General features: G+C 46.2%; 1 protein-coding gene and 1 non-coding gene across 2 annotated transcripts; both read left to right on the top strand.

Moving 5' to 3' along the window:
• The first annotated feature begins 3,822 nt into the window (after nt 1-3,822).
• Nucleotides 3,823-3,963, top strand: LOC116886779. The gene has a single exon (XR_004386174.1). It is a non-coding gene; the product is annotated as a U4 spliceosomal RNA (small nuclear RNA).
• Nucleotides 3,964-4,146: 183 nt separating this feature from the next.
• Reeld1 (reeler domain containing 1) lies at nt 4,147-19,471 on the top strand. Its single transcript, XM_032888146.1, is given in 11 exon segments — nt 4,147-4,253; nt 4,255-4,371; nt 6,685-6,918; nt 7,000-7,063; nt 9,187-9,333; nt 13,409-13,530; nt 17,427-17,500; nt 17,503-17,635; nt 18,110-18,165; nt 19,163-19,263; nt 19,265-19,471. Coding segments are annotated over 11 exon segments (1,362 nt in total).
• Nucleotides 19,472-20,644: the final 1,173 nt, after the last annotated feature.

The following is a 20,644-nucleotide window of genomic DNA, read 5'->3' on the forward strand; positions in this document are numbered from 1 at the left end:
TCCTAGGTCCCGGGAGGTCCAATTTCAGGTGTTTACATTACCCTGGCATTGGGGGTCCACCCAAGTGTTCTCTCAGCCACACTTTGGTCTAGTAAGACTTTCCGCAGTGTTCTGCAATGGAGACTGTGCCAAGCGGTGAGGGAACCACTCTCTCTGGAAATGTCTCCACCTGTGCCGCTTTCATGACCCGAGATCCTCTCAGTGCCACCCTGACATCATCAAGACATCAGAGCTGACCAAGACAATGCCACCTGCCAGCCTCTGCATCTACTCCTTCATCCTCCATCACTGAAGGGTGCCGCTGGCGTGTGCACTGACCCTGGGGATTCCATTTTGGGAACTACTAAGCCCCAGGCTCTCTGCTATTACTGGAGGTGATCCTGGTTGTGTTTTTGTGTTTCAATTGTTGTTGTCATTGTTTGAGACAGTCTCTCTACATACCCTTGACTGTCCTGGAGCTCACTCACTGTAGAGCAGGCTGGCCTCAAAATCAGAGATGTCCCTGCCTCCTGAGTGCTGGGACTAAAAGTCTGTTTTAAAAACCCATCTTGCTTTTGCTCTTTTGAGATAGTTAGTTTTGTCAGGTAGCTCAGGCAGGCCTCTGACTAGACATCTGCCTACTACAGCCTCCAGAATGCTGGGATTACAGGCATGAGCCACCATGCCCAGCTCAGGTGATTTCTAAAGTTTGTGAATTTCAGTTTTAATATAATACATGGTATTATATGTGAATACGCTACGTGAAATTGTTTCAGCACTAAGCTTGGCTATCGGCTGTTGGTCCTAGGGGTAACCTGTTTACCCCATATTGACTCCAGAAGCACAGAATATTGGGATGTGGTAGCTTCAAACATACTCCCATTGGCAGACAAACCAGGATGGAGACATCTACCCTCTGCCAACTTAGATGACAACACCAGATACATGTAAAACCAATCCCAGCTCTTTCTAGCTCTTCTGCCAACCATGAGCACAGCCACAGTTAGAGGCTTAGGGTCTCAATGTGCTTTTAGAGGAAAGTCATGGGACTTAGGTTGGATTGAGACACGGAAGAATGGTTCCTATTGGTATTAAGGATTAATGGCAACCACCGCTGTACTTCCTGTTAGGGAAGAGCCTGGGAAAGAAAGGACAGGCTTTATAGGGTGTGGCTATGCAACTCTGCCTGGGAGCTGCCCCCCCCCAAGAACAGTGTGTGTCTAGGTGAGTATATGGTTTTCTAAGTTCATGGAAGCAGATCCTCTAGGTCTAAAGTGGGGAAGTGGGCTAGGCCTAGGAGTATCATCTCTTGTCTCTTGGCAGCTCTTTGATCTGTTTTTTGAATGAATACCACGCTGCTACCAACAAGGGCTCTGGGAACATTCTCTGGTTGCTCTTGTGAAAAGAACAGGGCCAGTGCTTTGGGTGCCTCCCCTGAAACTTCTCCTTCATCCCACTAGGCACTATCCAATAATTCCTAGGAAGGTGCAGCCACCACCCTTGGGGAATAGAGGTTTTGACTGATAGAGCCTTGTAGAGAATAAGACAACCAGGGAAAGGCACTGTCTGAAAGACTCTTAAGAAGAGTTTGGGAGGGGCTGGAGAGATGGCTCAGTGGTTAAGAGCACTGACTGATCTTCCAGAGGTCCTGAGTTCAATTCCCAGCAACTACATGGTGGCTCACAGCCATCTGTAATGGGATCCGATGCCCTCTTCTGGTGCGTCTGAAGACAGCTACATTGTACTTACATAAAATAAGTAAATGGGGGGAAAAAGAGTGTGGGTGCTCGTGTTCCTCCCTTCTGTGTGTGTACATCGTCTGGATTGCTTTGTTAGGCCGGAACCCCTGCTGGTCCCCTGCACAAGCTGGGAAACCCCGTCTGCCCTCCTTCCACCAATCTCGCCTGCACAGAGAAACTCCCGGCTAACTCAACATCTTTCCCCGACTCTAAATGTCCTGCAACTCACTCATGAGAGCCCACCCTAGCACTCAGCGTTTTTGACTTTATATGGGCACAATCCCAACTGGTAGCTCATGCATCATCACCCTGTACCCGAGATCCAACCCCTTGAGTTAGCATGGATGTGTGACGTCACTGACCTTCCCCTGTGAGGTCAGTAAACCCACTCGAGAGCTGCCTGCTAAGAAACCTACCTTTATCCACTTTTAGTCTGGTCTATATCTGTGTCACCAACAGAGAGGAAAAGCCCACCATTTTCTTCATCCTCTGCTGTCATAACTAACATCACTAAAGTTTTTTTTTAGGATGTATTCTTTTTCCTTTTAACCTACTGTTAAAGAGGGTACTGCCTTCAGTTACAAATAATAACCAGACGTTAGCAGTGCCTGAGCACGAGGATATGAAAGGGTTAAAAATGTATCTTTAAATGCCTAAGATTGTGATAAATATTCTAGAACCCCTGCAAATGTAGAGCTAGTAGTGTTGGGAGTGTTGTGTGACAAACTTTCACTGTGAAGACTCAACACACACATCTGATCACCCCAGACAGGAACCCATGACAGACAGGACAGCGATGGCTCAAAGACAGCTGCATCACCAAGGCCCAGCCCAGCATGGGCGACAGTTCACAAACATGGGAACCATAGCACACTCCGCAGCCTGCAGACAGCCCAACAGGCTGGAGTGTGTCCTTTCCAGGTGCCTGGGTTGGTCTAAACCTCTCCCAGCAGATGGTCTGGTCTCGTCTTCTTTCTGTCTTTTCTCCTGAGAGTCATCTTTGCAACTCGGCTTCCTCTCCTCTGAGAGGGACTCTCAACATTTACTGCCTACTTTGGTCAGTTTCAGGGACTTCCTAACCTATTTTGAGTTGTTTACGTTCCTGTTTAAGGAGCTTCCTGCAGGATGGAATGCTTCAACCTCAGAGGAAACTGTAACAGAACCGGGAAACACAGACCAATTCTAGACAGTCTGGGGGCTTTGGGGAAGAGTCAGACACAGGTCTCAAAAAGAAAGGTGGGGAGCAATTAGGAAAAACTCTTCATATTGACCTTCGGTTCCCATCTATGTACCTGTATGCACACATGTGCACATACACATTAACAAAAACAGGGACAATAAGCACACGCCTACACATACACATGGTGTATAGTCACACACACACACACACACACACACACACACACACACCCCTGCACACAACAACACACACATACATACACATACATCTGAGCACACATGGTGTATAGTCACTCAGACATAGATACACACAGAGTTTTTTTAAAGATAGGTTAAAATGCGGTAAAAAAAAAATCTATAAACACTCTTCTTTTTTCTTTTAAAACATATTGAAATTAAGAATGTCCTTTTAAGCAAAACTAATTTGCCATAACAGAAGGGGAACTGAAGCAGGTTTTTCTCTCCCAGAACTACTTGGTCTTAATTTATCTATTTTTATCACTTTATTGTAATGAACCAACAAATAAAGACATCACATCGCTCTTTAAGAAAGCACTCAAATACTTTCCTACTACCAAATTCTGTGCATCTCAGAGAACTTCTACATGGTAAGATCAGCCATTCTAAGCCTGGGAGATTACCTTGGGGTTTAGAAAAAAAGTTCGTAGTGTTTAGAAATGAACACTTTGGGGGCTGGAGAGATGGCTCAGTGGTTAAGAGCATTGACTGCTCTTCCAGAGGTCCTTAGAGGTCAAATCCCAGCAACCACATGGTGGCTCACAAACATCTGTAATAGGATCTGATGTCCTTTTCTGGTGTGTCTGAGGACAGGTACAGTGTACTTATATATAATAAATAAATAAATAAATAAATAAATAAATAAATCTTTAAAAAGTAAAAATAAATCATTAACAAAAATAAACACAGCTTTGTGCAGTGGCAGTATTGTAGCCAATGAGGTTTATCTGAGGTGCGATTATTGCTAATTGAAAACTTTTCCCAATACCCCGCCGTGACGACTTGCAATATAGTCGGCATTGGCAATTTTTGATAGTCTCTATGGAGACTGAATTAAAAAAAATAAACACTTTCCATAACCAGACTTGTATTTTTGACACTGACCTTGGGAACAGCACTAAAGCGGCAAAGGGAGCCCAGGATTCAGGCCAGCATGTCTGAAGATCTCACTTCTATCTTCTTCGGGACAGGAACTGAGGCCAATGTTTGTCAGGTCTCAGGAAAGCCCAGGATGAGAATTCTAGCTGCCCTTTCAAGCTGGACTTGTGCCACCCTGACTCTAGCTTCCTGCTCAGCTGCCTTTCCCCCTGGTGCCAGGACCCAGGCCTGTGAAGACATGGCCTAGGCACACACAAACCCTGCCCAACCACCCTGGCCCCCACTACATCCATACTAGCAGGTCTTCCTGCTTGCCAGGAACTAAGATTCCAGGTTTGTGTGTTACTGTCACAGGAGTGTGAGTTCTAGGGTAAAGTGCCCAGTGTGTTTGCCCCAGGAAGGCACTCCCTGAATTACAGTATGCTTAAGTCCCAGGGAACAATGATTTGACTAAAAAGAAGCATGCAGTTTTTGTATCACGAAAAGCACACAATGTCTAATGTCTGTACTGACAGTAATCATTATTAGGAAAGAGAACACAACTGAGATTGTTACAAAAGATTATTGGCCAATACTGTAAGATACAAATATGTCTTATCACAGATAACTAGTGTGTTTACCCTGAGCAATTTTCATGTACCGTGTGTGTGTGTAAAATATGCACTTGGTCATTTATCATTATAACAATTCATGCATCTTCGGTAAGAGAGGAAAGTCTTATTAAATATAGTAACTATTTCTCCATCTGTTCCAACGTATCAGGATTCAACTGTAGATGGATAAACAGTTAAAAATAAAATATGCCCAGCATTCAGGAGGCCTTGAATTCAGTCTCTAGCATAAACTAACTAACTAACTAACTAACTAACTAACTAACCAACCAACCAACCAACCAACCAACCAACCAACCAACCAACCAACCAACCAACTAGAAAGCAAAACAGCTCCTGATAACCTCAGGTCTTTCAATTTGGTTAGGCCAGGGAGCTCTCGTACGTGAACTCACAGAACATGATGTTGTTGCTTCGGGCTCCCTTCCGTTCCATGCTTTCAGGGGCTGCTGCTGATGTTTTAGGATGCATCAGAGAGAACTGCATTTTAGTGTAGCAAGCTTTGTTACCGCCAGAGAGTGAAAAGGTTTATGGGTCTAGCACTTGTGAACAAGTACTGCAGTTTTCCCATAGTTCTACCAATCTTAGTTTAAAAAAAAAATCACACATTTTATTATTTGCTAATAGATGAAATAGCCTCTTTTATGTGAACGTGTGTGCATGTGCATGCATGCACGTGCGTGCACGGGAGCGCATACGTGCCATGCATCCCTATGTATGTTTGCAGGAGTGGATTCTTTCCTTCCATCATTTAGGTTCTAGGGGTCAAACATGGGTCATCAGGTTTAGTAGCAAACACTCTGATTTGCTGAGCCATCTTGTTGACCCAAGAACACTCTTTAAACAGTGACAGAGCTTATTATATTTTCTGTTTGTGTCATTTCATCATTTGAGGAGGTCAGACTTTGTATATTTATACTTACATTAAGTATAATAACTGTAATCACTCTGTCTCTATACATCACATGCCCGGAAAGACTCCTCTGAGACCTACCCTCAGCTACTCTGTATCCATCACAGACATAGTCTCAGCTACTCTATCCATCCCAGACATAGCCTCAGCTACTCTGTATCCATTGCTCACCTTACAGATTCCAAATATTTCCCAGAGCCCACCATTTGTCCTTAGATTTCATCTGCATTCAGTTATTTTTAAATATAACAAACTTTATTCCCCTTGGTTTTTCAGTTGAACTTTGGCATAATTTTTTTCTCTTTTTTTTAATATGGTAGATACATCCATAAAACGTAATGGATAAAATTTAAAACCCCAAGCTAAGCTCCCAGGCTTAGAATGGCTGATCTCACCATGTAGAAGTTCTCTGAGATGCTCAGAATTTGGTAGTAGGAAAGTATTTGAGTGCTTTCTTAAAGAACGACATGATGTCTTTATTTGTTGGTTCATTACAGTAAAATGATTAAAATAAATAAATGAAAACCAAGTAGTTCTGGGAGGGAAAAACCTGCTTTAGTTCCCCTTCTGTTATGGCAAATTAGTTTTGCTTAAAAGGACATTCTTAATTTCAATATGTTTTAAAAAGAAAAAAAGAACAGTGTTTATAGACTTTTCATTGCATTTTAACCTATCTTTAAAAAAAAACCTGTGCGTTTATCTGTGTGACTATATGCTATGTGTGTCCAGGTGTGTGTGTGTGTGTGTGTGTGTGTGTGTGTGTGTGTGAGAGAGAGAGAGAGAGAGAGAGAGAGAGAGAGAGAGAGGGGGGAAAGGGGAGGGGGAGGGGAAGGGGGGAGACTACATGCCATGTATATGCAGGTGCCCATGGAGTCCAGAGAGGTCAGCAGGTCCCTGGAGCTGGACTTGCCTGGCATGAGGGTTGGCAATGGAACTCCTGCCCAACACAGCAGTTGCTCTTAACCACTGAGCACCTCTCCATCCCTTTATGAACCTTTTTATCCAAATGAAGTTTATTTTGGCATGAAATAGGTGTTCGGTTTTCCCCACTATTGGACTACTCATGCCTAAGGGAAGAGGTAGCCTTACTCTTTTAGTTTTGAAAACAGTGATAGGCCTGAGTGGCCCATGACACTTGGTGGTTGAGTTCCGTTGCTGCGTCTGTCCAAAGCAGTCGTGACTCCATGGGCTTTCTGCGGCAGGTACGCAGCAGTGGCTGTCACCAGACAGCGGGCACCTTTGTCTTGACTCCTGGCCATTCTAAACTGATGACTTGTTTAGAAGAGGCAGATACTGTCACTCGCTCTGACAACACCCTGAAGAGGACACTTGTGTTCATAAGGAAAGCCCCTGCCCAGCCTGTGGAGGATATTAGATTCCCGTAAGAGAGAGCAGTGTGCCCCTCAGTAACTGGCAGGCTTACCTTTCCCCCTCTTACAGACTTCTTCAATGGCCACTTTAGAGTAGGTGCTGAGCCCCTGCGGCCTTCCCTGCGCACGACCCACAGTCGTCGGGGGTTCCTCCTGGTGCGGAAGAATCGCACCTGAGCCCTGAAAAAAGTATAAAAGAGTTGGTCCCAGAGACGGAAAGCCAGAGTGAAGGAGGCAGACAGACAGACAGACAGAAAGTTCCCTGGCCCCAGTCTCAGGGCCATATTCTCTAAAAGTGGGAAGAATGAGGTGGGTGGGTGGTCTTCACTCCTGGGAGGCTAAGGCAGGAGGATCGCTGAGCGCAGGCGTTTGGGCCAGCCACTGCAACAGCCGTGTACTAGCTCAAAAGAAGGGCTGGGGAGATAGCTCAGCCTGTAAAGTGCCTACTGTGTGAGAAAGAAGACCTGGGTTTAATCTCCAGGCCCACATTAAAAAACGGACATGGTAGCCCACCCCACCCCGTGTCATCCCAGTCCCGGGGAGGCAAAGACAAGCAGATCCTAGGGCTCCCTGGTCAGACACCCTGTCTGAATCAGTGGCTCTGTCTAAACAAGGTGGGCAGTGTCTGCCTGATGAATGACAATCTGAACTTATATCTCACCTACATACACACACACACACACACACATGCACACGCATTCACACACACTCACATATACTCACACACACTCACACACCCACGCACACACACACACACATGCACACACTCACTCACACACACTCACACACACGCACACTCATGCACACACAAGCACACATTCACACATGTGCACCTGTACACATGAGTGTGTACACAGACGACACATATTCTTTGTTTTTGTTTTTGTTTTTTGTTTTTTGTTTTTTGTTTTTTCTTTTTTTCGGAGGTGGGGACCGAACCCAGGGCCTTGCGCTTGCTAGGCAAGTGCTCTACCACTGAGCTAAATCCCTAGCCCCCACACATATTCTTAAAAACAAACTGGGCATTATAATGTCAGCATGTACCTCCCGGGGCTTTATGAGTGTGAAAGAGCCCCACATGTACAGGGCGACTGAGGCTAACGCCTCAGACCAGTCACCTGCTTCTCAGGCTGTGTGGAAGTACTTCACAGAGCACTTACACAGCACTGCATAAGTATTGCCCGTACTCAAAATGAGATACGATTTTATTACATTGTGCAAGTGGTGTGCGTGCGTGCGTGCGTGCATGCGTGTGAAGGTGAGGACATATGCCATCGCTCCTGTGTGGAGATTGGCTCGTGTTGGAGTATCCTTCCACTCTGTGGGTCCTGGGGGTTGATGCCTCTGAGTTCTGGAATCACACGTGTAACTGAGCACACCTTGCTTGTGAACGCTTTAACAATGTAGCTGACAGCGTGCGGCCAGGGGCTGGTAATCAGTTGAAGAACTGAAGATGAAAACCTCCCAATTGAGTCTAAACAATCTAAGAAGAGGCTCTTCTGTCAAAATGAATTCTTCGGTCTGGTTTTGGTTTGGGGGTAATCCTGTGTGTGTGATCTTCTGTTGTCGTAAAATTATACAAATGGTCTTCTTTCACCCCTCTCGGTCCGGCACCGCTGTGCCCCAAGATATCTGCTAGATATCTTACAAGAAATACACATGCCGACTCCGTGGCGGCCCAGTGTCTCTGCCGCCACACACTCTCCCAAAGTCAAATCCCCATGAGAAAGAACACACACCCCAATAACCTCTGATCCAACTGATAAGATATGATTGCCCACCTAAACACAAAGTCCTGTACACATCCATCCCTTAAGAACATTCATAACAACCTGTAAATACACAGAGTGGAATCTTAACGTCAGCCTCCATGTTCTCTCTCTGAGGCTTCTCCTCCAGTCTTCCCATCCTTTCCTCCTCTTCCCTCAAACTTTTCTCCCGCCCATCCTCCCTTCTTGTCCAATGACAGGCCTCGTTCTATCTTGTACCTGCCTCACCTGTGTGACATCATCCCACAATCTTCAGTAGATACCTGTATTTACTGAGGAGGAATAACATGGCCGCACACACGCTCCTAATGGCTATTGAACGTCCCTATATTAAAGGAGTGAAGTCATCCTAAGGGAAATAAAATAACACCCTCCAGTTCTGTGCACTTAGACACCTGTTCTTCAGTGTCTAATCTGTTCTCCCCTGGTATTGGGGTAGTCCAGGGAATTGCCTACCAGAAACTCAGTCTGAGTCCCTGGTTTTGTTTCTGTGATCTACCAATCACCAAGTCATATATCGTGTTGTGGGTCAGGAGTGAATCACCCTTAGTGCCTCAACAGACACACAGTGTCTCTGCCACCCTCTACTACATGCAACCTGGGTCGCCAGCACAAGCACCTTACTGGAGGCCAGATGCTGCCAAAGAACTGGCCCAGGTACGGCTTGCTGGTTGCTCACATGCCTGGTCCCAGCGTCATTTTAAAGTGCTCTATTTCTACCTGTAGCTTGCTGATGCCTGTTCCTGTCCCCCATAAAACAAGCAAACTGCACCTGCCCTGAGCAGCTGCAGCTGCCTCCAGGGACCTGATGGGGGTCTTAAGGGGGGGACCACTTGTACTTTCAACATTTATTGCAGCAAACAGGTTTTATTAACTCAATATACTGAATTGAGCTGGGCCCCCCAGGGTGAGGGCACTTAGAACTGTGCTACAAAACTGGGAGACAACACACACCTTGGGAGAACTCTGTGCTTGTGGGTAGCACATTGTCTCAGTGTTCCCCTGGATCTGTGAAGCTACGGGTGCTTCCCCTCATCCTCCACTTCCTCCTCTTCTTCCTCCTTTTCTCCTCATCCTCTTTCTCCTGCTCCTCCTGTAGACGTTGTGCCTGGTCCATCCACCCTCATGTGGCTTCCCCTCTCTTCTCCTACTTCCTCCTTCTCTTCCTGATCTCTTCTCTCTTCTTCTTCTTCTCCACCCCCAATCAGGTAACTCAAAACCCACCTACCTCTAAATGCTCCAGTAGTTGACTGTAGCCATTTTTATTTACACCATAGTTTTAAATCAAGGAACAAGGTTTGCACAACAAAAGCTTGTAACAGCGAGGATTCACTCATAGGCCTAGACCTTCAGGTACAGAATCTAGCATTATAATACCAACCTCAACATAAACCATAGGCCACAGGCATTTTAATTGACAGGTCATACATCCATATATCCACAAGATATTCTTTCTACCTTCTCCTCCTCCTTCTCTCTTCACCCCATTTTCTGTTATAAAACCCACGCAATATATATTTTAGATAAGTTGGCCTCAACATCACTATGTAACTAAAGATGACCTTGAACTTCTGATGCTCTTGCCTCCATGGCAGATTATCCAGTGCTGGAGATGGAACTCAGGGCATCATGCAGAAGGCTCTTTGCAGCCAAGACTGGAGAGGAGAACGAGGAATGAGAGTGTCTCACTGGGAATCCACCTTTTCCTTGCTCACCTGCTTTTGAAACAGACCGACCTTCTTTCGAAACAAAGAAACAAAGATGCCTAAAACAAACAATGCCAACCTCCTAACTAAAAGTTCTCCTGGCGTGGGACCTTCCCATTATCTGGCTTTAAGAAACATCTCTGACCAAACACACCCATAAGCACCTCAGTGGAGGTTTGAACAAGCCATGTTCTCCACAGGCTCCAGTGTTTGAACACGTGGCCCCTAGTTGGTGGCGCTGTTTGATCTTGTGGAATCTTTAGGAGGTGTGGCCTTACTGAGGAAGTATGTCACTGGTGACAAGCTCTGAGGTTTTATAACCTGGCCTGACTTCCTATTCTTCTGTTTCCTGACCACCAGTCTAGCCTTAATCTCTTGCAGCCAAGCCTTCCTTCCCTCTGTCCCCTTGGGAGTTATAAACCAGAGTAATCTGTTGGGATGTTTTGTTTTGTTTTGTTTTTGTTTTTGTTTTTATTGTGTAGCTGGCCTAGAACTCAGTATGTAAACTACCATGACCTTGGACTCACAGAGGGCCTCCTGCCTCTGTCTCCAGGGTGGTAGGTTAAAGGTGAGTGCCACCACACAGCCCCCTCACTTGTTTGTTGGGGTTTGCTCAGGCTCAGCCACAGATGTAGTTAACAGAGTACCAGTGGCCAATGCTCTTTTCCTGTTCTCACCCCAAAACCCCCTTTCTTCTCCTGTTCATCAGCACAGCTCCTAAGCTTTCCCACCAAGACACTCACTCCTAAAAGCAGAGCAAAGATTACAGGCTCAGAAGGCTGGCCCAGAGTAAAGCCTGCTCACCTGGCCCATCTTTAAGGTGCCATAGCTCATTTGACAAGTTAGGCAAATGTTACATTCCAATTTAAGCATAACCAGGTCTGCTTCCTTACAGACACCCTGAGAGCGAGACTTTAAAGGTAACACCACACTTAGGTGTGGAGCTCCTACCCCCTTGGATACCTGCCTCACATACTGGGAGATGGGTATACTCTGCTGTGTCAGATGCCGGCCTGGGTAGCCAACAGGGGGACACAGTGCGGTCCATTGCCCTTCCCTAGTGATTCCCAAGGCTAAGGACTGTGTGCTTTATGTGTGCGTTTGTGTTCTAATGGGTGCACTAATGAAACAAACTCTTTAGTAAGATTCAGTAGTTAAAATGTGTAACTTTGTCATAATTTGGAAAGAGTAGATGAAAGAGACCTGCCTACAGAACCCCCCGGGACACTTCGGGGCACTGTCCCTCCCCCTTAGGATGATCAACATTATGTGTCATGCCTTTGCTCTGACAACCCTCTAACTAGACTGTTCCTTAAAGGCCCTACGTGACTTCCAAGGTGCATTCCAATAGCTCCTGGGGGAAACCTTCCTGTGCTTCTTGGTAGGCAAGTGCTGCCATCCACTCGGGCTTCTGCAGCGCGATGCCTTGTTCTGAGTAATTTATAAACAACACACCTACCTGCCTTTCTCAGAGTTCTGGAGGCTGGGAAGTCCAAGATCAAGTTCAGATCACTTCTGCATCTGGTGAGGGCCAGATGGTGTCTTCTACACATCCTTCCATGGAAGAAGGAATACGCTTATTTTCTCAGACCTGTCCTAAGGGCGTGAAACCCTGGTGGCCCACTTACTCCTTCCTGGCTCTGCCTCTTACTACAGTGCACTGGAGTTAGATGTCAGCAAACAGAAGAGTGGAGGAGTGGGGTGTTCACACCACTGCAGTTGCTAGGGTAACCAACTGTTCCCCAACACTGCTCATCCTCCCTGAGTTTCAAAGTTGGTCACACAAGGGCTTTTTCTTCCTAGACTGGGTGTTTAGAGACAAGTCTAGGTCTACTCATTTCTGCATCTGTAGACACCACAATAACGCCAGCATGCAGTGGGCCTGTGGGAAATACCTAAACATACAAGAGGTCAGGCATTTACTATGTATACAGACTAGGACGCTGCTGAGAGAAGGAAACATTGGGACAAAAGAATGTCATGCAAGGCCCAAAAATTGTCTACGGACACTGTCTGAGCGAGCACCGCCTGCCAGCCATGCAGTTGACCAGCGGAGGGAGCCTGCTGCTCTGTGCCGAGAACCATACTTCTCTCCTGCGTAACACCCCTAGTTTGACTCTGCCCCTCAAAATCTGCCCTTACTGGCCCCATTTTGCAGATGAATTGTTCTTCCCAGCTTACCCCCATGGTCCTGTAAATTCCATCCCTCCTCTCTCCAATCTGGCCTACTGAGAAAGCCTCCAAACAGAAAAGCCCAGTCCAGCTGTCCCAACTCCCAACGACTTGAAGTTACCATCAATCCAAGCCCCACCTCCTCTACACACACCCAGTATGGTGCATACACAAGTCTTCACCTACACCTTCACCTACAGTCTATAAAAAAACTTCCAAGCCATCCTCTGCCTGTGACCTTTTCTGGTCATTTTCAGCTGAATTGGCTTATTTCTTCAGTGGAGAAAACTTTTCACTCATCAGGACTGGGGAGATGGCTGGGCAGTTGAGTCAACTGCTCTTGCAGAGGACTGGGGTTTAGTTCTAGCGCCCACAACCACTTGTAACTCTGTTTCCGGGGGATCTGACACCTCAGACCTCAGCAGGCACCTGAATTCATATATGCATTACGCACTCATGTATGTATCATCCTCACACACATACATGTACTCAAGTAAGGAAAAGCCGATTGTCTGGTACACCTGTCAGGAACGGCCGAGTGAAACTTGAATCCAGACAGTACTCTCTCTGCAGTGTGCTCTTGCCCACCCACTGCCACCCACTGCCCTATTCCTGTGGCCGTGGGCCCTCACATTTGAAAGGGTGCCCAGTAACTTTCCATTTGCCCAACAACGTTAACTAGACACCAGCGGGAAGTCAAATGTTAGAAGGGCAGTGATTTGGTCTCTACTCAGGGGAGACGCCAAAGTCACTACTGTCACCAGGGAAACTTAGTGTTAATATTACAGCAGAAAGCTCTAAGGCTTTATTTTTTAAATCTGATTTTCAGGGTTCTACTTTTCTTCCAATTTTAGAACCAGTTTTTGGCAGAGGGAATTGTGGAGATCAGAGGATTCTTAAGTACATTGTTAGATGTGGGCACAGCCATGTCGAGGACCCTAGTGCCTGAGATCCATGGGAATGTATATTGGGAGATGTGGGCATGTTATGCCTAAGTCACAGGGACCCCAAAGACCATGGGGGAGCCAATTCCTGTGCAAACACACAAGGGTTTTTATTATGAGCTTGCGAGCAAGGACTTTCACCATCACAGTGGGTCAGAAGTGAGAGCCTCAAGTCTGGAGGTGGGGGGTATTTATTTTGTATTATGGTTACAGCAAAATTGGGAAATTTCCATATGTGTTAGCAACTTATTATTTTTTAATTGCATTTTATTTATATTTTAAACGTTATCCATTTCCTGGTTTCCCCTCCAGAAACCTGCTATCCCCTCTCCTCCCTGCTTCTATGAGGGTGCTCCCTCACCCACCCACTCCCTCTCACCTCCACGCCCTAACATTCCCTACACTGGGACATTAAGCCTTCACAGGACCAAGGGCCCTTCCATTGATGCCCAACAAGGCCATCCTCTACTACGTATGTGGCTGGAGCCATCGGTCCATTCCTGTGTTCTCTTGGGATGGTGGTTTCATCCCTGGGAGCTCTGGGGGATTTGGTTGGTTGATATTGTTGTTCTTCTTATGGGGTTGCAAACTTCAGCTCTTTCAGTCCTTTCTCTAACTCCTCCATTGGGGACCCCATTCTCAGTCCAGTGGTTGGCTGTGAGCATCCACCTCTGTATTTGTCAGGCTCTGGCAGAGCCTCTCAGGAGACAGCTACATCAGTCTTCTGTCAGCATGCACTTCTTGGCATCCACAATATTGTCTGAGTTTGGTGTCTGTATATGGGATAGAGCCCTATGTGGGGCAGTCTCTGGGTGGTCTTTCAGTCTCTGCTCCACACTTTGTCTCTGTGTTTCCTCCTGTGAGTATTTTTGTTCCCCCTTCTAAGAAGGACTGAGGCATCCACACTTTGGTCTTCCCTCTTCTTGAGCTTCATATGATTTTTGAATTGTGTCTTGGGTGTTCCAAGCTTTGGGGCTAATATCCACTCATCAGTGAGTGCATACCATGTGTGTTCTTTTCTGATTGGGTTACCTCACTCAGGATGATATTTTCAAGTTCAATCCATTTACTTAAGAATTTCATGAAGTCATTGTTTTTAATAGCTGAATAGAATTCCATTGCGTACCACATTTTCTTTTTTTAAATTGTATTGCACTGCACATAATATTATCCATTCTGTTTTGGTTTTAGATATTTTATTTTATCTTTTTTATTCTTTCCAGACCTGAGAACCAAACCCAGGGCCTTGCGTTTGCTAGGCAAGCACTCTACCACTGAGCTAAATCCCCAACCCCAACACATTTTCAGTATCCATTTCTCTGTTGAAGGATATTTGGGTTCTTTCCAGCTTCTGACTATTTTAAATAAGACCACAATTAACATAGTGGAGCATGTGTCCTTGTTATATGTTGGAGCATCTTTTGGGTGTGTGCCTAGGAGTGTATAGCTGGGTCCTCAGGTAGTACTATATCTAATTTTCTGAGGAACCTCCAGACTGATTTCCAGGTGGTTGAACCAGTCTGCAATCCCAGCAACAATGGAGGAGTGTTCCTCTTTCTCCACATCCTTATCAGTATCTGCTGTCACCTGAGCTTTTGATCTTAACCATTCTGACTGGTGTGAGGTGGAATCTCAGATTTGTTTTGGCAAATTGGTATTTTTAGAACCAAACATGAGGGTAAAACCACCTGACAAACAGGATGGCTGGGCCACCTGTCCTCTGCAGGATGTCTTCAGTTATCTCTATGCACCGTGACCCTGCTGTTGTAGCCTGACTGGCTGTTGCTAAGAGGGGGTTGCCATAGGATGCTTGCTCAAGTAGACTTTATGGTCTTCTTCCTGGAATCAAAAATGGAGTTGGTGGCTGGGGACTTAGCTCAGTGGTAGAGCGCTTACCTAGGAAGCGCAAGGCCCTGGGTTCGGTCCCCAGCTCCGAAAAAAAGAACCAAAAAAAAAAAAATGGAGTTGGTTGGGTTCTATAGGCACAGCCATGACGAGGATCTGTAATTCCTCACATCTATGTGATGGCAAAGCCTCCCGGGCTGAAGTTCTGAGGAGTGGAAAACCTTCCTCTGATGGACAGTAACTGTTGGTAGTGTTGTGCAAATACAAACGCTGTGCACGATTGACCAGTGCATGCAAACACCAGCAAGCACATCTTCCTCCTCCCTGGTGCTTACACAGACTTGCAAAGTTCACACTCTGTGCTTGTTCATGATACAAGTTCTGAGACTGGTGGCCATCAGAGGGAGCAAAGCCCACCTGACCTCAGCTTTTCTGTCCATGTGTTGATGTGTGTGTTCCATTTCCTTTACTGCTCAGTCAGATTCCTAGGACCTGACGGTGAGGGTCATGATAAGCAATGGTACAGTGGTCCTTATGTTTCCTGCACAGTGGTTACTAAGAATGCACAAGTTTAGAAAGGCAAAAGACTCTTCTTTTAAGAGTTTTAAGAAATAGGTACTTTAGTGTCTTGTCAGGGACTTAATTACTGTGCTGATTGGTTGAATATTGACAATTCTTAGTGACTCTCATTTATTTATTTAGATCTTGTCTCAAGTTTATTTTTAAAAACAGCATAAGGCTTTGGTCATCTGCAATAGTGTGTAGGTGGGTGTGTCACTGCCGTCCATCTGTCTTCTCACTGGCAGGAGCCTTTTCTATGGGGCCTGCACAGGGGCCTGGGCACCCTTGGGAGCCTGGGCTGGAGCTGAAGCCTGGGCCTTAGCTGAAGCCTTGGCCTCTGCCTTGGTTTGAACCTTGGGTTTTGGTTGGCAGAGCCTATGACCCTTGGCCGTGTAGCTTCAAATCATTTTCCCAAACTTGGGGTGAGCAATGAAAGCCAGACGCTGAGTTTGCGGCTGGGACCCCTTAGCATCTTGGACTTGATGGGACGGCCTGAGGCTTCATGAGGGCCTTGGTGGCCTCTGCGCGTGCGCTCACGGCCTTGGCGTTGTTGGCCTGCGTCTTCTTCAGGCCTTTCCTGTTGTGCTACTTGGCAAAGCGCACGTTCCTCAGGATCTTGGGGTCAACCCTATTAAGAGATTTGTGTCTTTGTGACCGGCGTTTCTTGATGCCATTTCTGTGCCATTGTGGGATGGGTTGTGTGTGGTGTGGTTCTTAGACTTGGCCATGACTGCACGCTAAGCCACAGCTCCTGCAGCGCCTGGGACCGGAAGAACAGTGATTCTCATATGTGATCATCCTGAAAGCATATTAGACTCTACACCATTTACCGTTATCATAGTTGAGTGCATCAGCCAATGCAGAATGAAATGCCCGCTCTGTCTTTTTGAGGTGTCTTTAGGTCTCTGATTGATTCCCAGTGCCCATTTATCGTTAATACAGAAATTCTAAGTCTTTGCTTTTGTCCTTACATGAGCTAAAGGTGAGTGCGGAGGTTTTGTCTTTTGCTCTCTATTATAACGCTAAGACTCCCAAGACCTGGAGTCTGCACACAGTCCCTGTGATCCTGCTCCAAGTTATTTCTGATTGGTAAATACATATGCCAACAGCCCATTCTTGGGCATAAGAGACATAGGTGGGGTTTAGGTTTCGCAGGCTTGGAATTGGAGGAGAACCATGAAGGGAGAAGAAGAAGGCAGGCAGAGGAAGGAGAAGGTGCCATGTGCTAGATAAGCCATAAAAACATGGCCCTGAGGGCTGGCGATTGGAGTCCAGATGGAACATAGTAAAGAGTAAGTAATAATAGGGTTATTGACAGGAAAGTACATTCCAACAACATGGAGGGGGAGGTAGCTGCCCAGCTATTGTGCTGTTTAGGGCTTACTGTTACTTTATATTTATAAAGGCTGTGTGTATTCTTTTAGCTGGGAGTTCAATAACCAAAGGTGGGATAGAAACCCCAGGCCAGGATTAAAATAAATTCTACAACAGATATGAACATTCTGGACACTGCTCTTTCCAGCATTAGGGTGACAAAGTTATCATGAGACACAAAGAGTCTGTCTTAGTCATCTTCACACACATCTACCATCAGTAGCAATGCCAGAAACTCGGTAGAGAGATCAACCCAATCCTACAACCATCCCTGGATGTCTGTAAGTTGGAGACACTTGTGACTCTCAGAAAAGGCTCCCCAGACAGTGTTGCTTCCATCCCCAGCACCCACCATAGGCAATAGCTGATGAGGTGTGCCATTGAATTGAACAGGGCTAACCACTTAGCTATTTGGGAGTCTAACAGAAAAAAGAAGATGGTGGCCAGATTTATGATTAGATGTGTGATATATCTTCATGGAAACAGAGCTGCTGGCTAGAAGAGCTGGGTATGATAATAACTCAGAGAAGATGAACCCTGAGATGTGTATAATAAATAAACTACACTTTTAGTATCTGAAATATACTTTTAATATAAAGTGTCAATATATACCTTTGTATTACGTACTAAACGAATGGCCCTACTCATGAGTTCTTTGCTTTCTCACACCCCTCCCCCAACTCTCCTTTCTGGCATCTGTGTCCAAACTCAGAATTTTTTTCCAGGAAAATCTGATTTATCAAAACACATAGAGGCAAGAGAAAAGATAGATTTTCATTTTAAAGTCTCTATGTCTCCTTTCACCCTTTTAATTCCCTCCCCCACCTTTAGGACTCAGAATGGGCTGAGCTTTGATTCTTTGAAAACCTGCCTGTCCTTGGATAAGGGCGAGTAGGTAAGAGTGTGCATAGGGGAGGTGAGACTTGGTTTTATAGCCCCAGAGTGGGAAATGTCCAGATGGGAAAGAGCTAATGGATGAGCAGCCAAAGCCAGAGAGAAAGCAAGTGTATGATGCACAGTGTCCTTGTCCTAATCAATACCAGCCTTTCCAGTCTATGCAGTGCCTCTGAAGTTATTGGAAATTGTAGAAAATTGATGGTTTTAGTGATTTGTTTTCCCACTTAGCTTTTCTTAGTAATCCTCTTCCCCCCATCTTTATAAAACTAGCCTGAAAGCACTGTGTGGTACCAGTGCTCAGATCAATGAGCAGTATAAAACACACACCCAGAAGATTTACTCTCCCTTTGAGGCTGCAGAAGGAACACCAAATAAAACATGGTATAGTATTTTCACTTAAAGTTATTGGAACCTACAGTAAGAATAAATGTTCCTAACTGCTATGGCCTACCATAAACAGAGATCATCAATGTTCTCACCAGGAATGAGAGAACTCTTTGTTTGGGTTTGGGAGCCTCTCAGAAGACCCCAAATTTGTTCATGCAAGTAGCCCTGCTCTAGTGGGGGTTTCCATTAGCTACCCATCCCTGCCAGTAACAGATCTTATCTCTTTAGTTCTTTAATCTGAGTATTCTAAAGCAAGCAAGAGGCTAGCTTTTCAACGGCTGCATGGGATTCTCTGTGGAATACAAGTGAGTTGCGAACTCACTTGGGTGAAGAGCCACTCCTTTGATGACATTTTTCTTTGGTAGGACAAGAAGACAGTCTCTAATAGGCCTGCGATGAGGCCTGCGATGGGCCCTGCTCCGTACACTGCTCACATTCCCGTGCCTCAGCAGGTCAGGTCTGAGTGTGAGCAGAGCTGAGTCAGTCACTCCAAGCCCTGACTTCTGTACCTCGGGCACATCTGGGAGCCAGTCAGATTCTTCAAGGGCCTCTGACAGCTCTTTATGTGAGACACTGCACAGGAAACACACTGTGGAACAGGCACTGCAGACGGTGGTGTGGGAAACCTTAGCCAGACTGACCTAAGGCTGGAAGTGAAGCTAGAGGGAGCCAGTGCCTCTTTGGTGATGCAACTTAGAACTGATCAGCTGATTAACTGGTGATCAGCTGGGAATCCTGATTTGCCTGTCAGCCACCCTGGGTATGGCCCTGGCTGCTGGACTTTGCCATCTGTACCCTCAGTCTTACCACCAGCGGACAGAAAGGGTCCTTCAGATGCTTCTTACTGCAGATGCTGTTGCCAGGAGTGGCAGTTCGGAGGCTGTGCATGACAGGACAGGTGATAACTGAATCTCTCTGTGGGGGACAAGAACCTTGTCCTCTGAAGAGACCCTCGGACTGGGCCCCTCGGTGGCTCCACAGAGTGTCTTAGTCAAAAACGAGCTAATGAGCATTTCCGACGAGGCCAAGGCCCCCCTGCGCCTGCTGTCAGTGTGAAGTGAGCTCAGGAAGCAGCAAAGGGGCAGACTTATCAACAGAGGGAATTCGGCTCCTGCTTTGTTGTCTTAATGTCTGTAATTTTGCTTCTTTTTTCCCTTCTTGCAATTAGACGTTCTGTTTGAAGAGTTAAACTCGACACAATGAATATTGTATAACCTGCTCATTAGCTAGACTCCTGTGGCCGTGAAGCTTCCTCTGTAGCCTGAAGGAGCCCGCAGAAATAGACGTCCTGTCCTCTGTAGTGTCTCAGCCTCATCTCCTCTAACCCTTTGAAAAAAGTCGTGTTGGGGTTTAGCTCTTGCGAGAAAGAAAGATCCGTACTCCTCCCTGTGCCTCTCTAAAGCACCCAAAAAGGAGCTGTCCTTTCACAGTCGATGTTCCAAAACTAGTTAGAGGTCGGGCTCAGGAAAGCAGGTGTAGGCGAGGGCAGTCTGTCTGTCTGTCTGTCTGCAAGCACACGATCCTGGGTCGATCACTGTGCAGGCACATGCAGAGCAAGCAGTTTAGAGAACTTGATGGAGCACAGCTTGGGAAAGGTATCCACGCAGCGCAAGGCCACAAGCCCCAGAGTGGAACCCGCAAGCCTGTCACCAGGCAGCAGATGTGGGACTTCCCAGTCTTTGCCCTGACGAATGAGGGACTCGTGTTTTCCAGCAGCTGGCAAGCATGCCGCCTTTTGCCAAAGGGGACAGTAGAAACGACCTGACCAACTTGAAGAGCAGCCATTCCTTGGCTGATTGAGGGAAGAAAGCATCGTTGATGAAGACGATTTGCCCTCCTGACTTTATGAAGCTTGTTTGGTTTAGCAAGGGTACCTAGTACCAGAACGCCAGGTTCTGAGACCATACATGCTGGTGTCTGTGTGATAACACAATGGGATTAGCTGGAAGCAGAAGTGAACCCATTGCAGAATGGCTACATCTGTATTAATATGGAAACATAAAACCCACCAGCTTGGACAGGAGACTTATCTTCCACCCAAGTCCCAATAGTAAGGTGATGGAAACTGTTGTATTGCGTTTT

The sequence above is a fragment of the Rattus rattus genome, chromosome 17 (genome assembly GCF_011064425.1).
Source record: "Rattus rattus isolate New Zealand chromosome 17, Rrattus_CSIRO_v1, whole genome shotgun sequence".
In the NCBI taxonomy this organism is placed as follows: domain Eukaryota; kingdom Metazoa; phylum Chordata; class Mammalia; order Rodentia; family Muridae; genus Rattus; species Rattus rattus.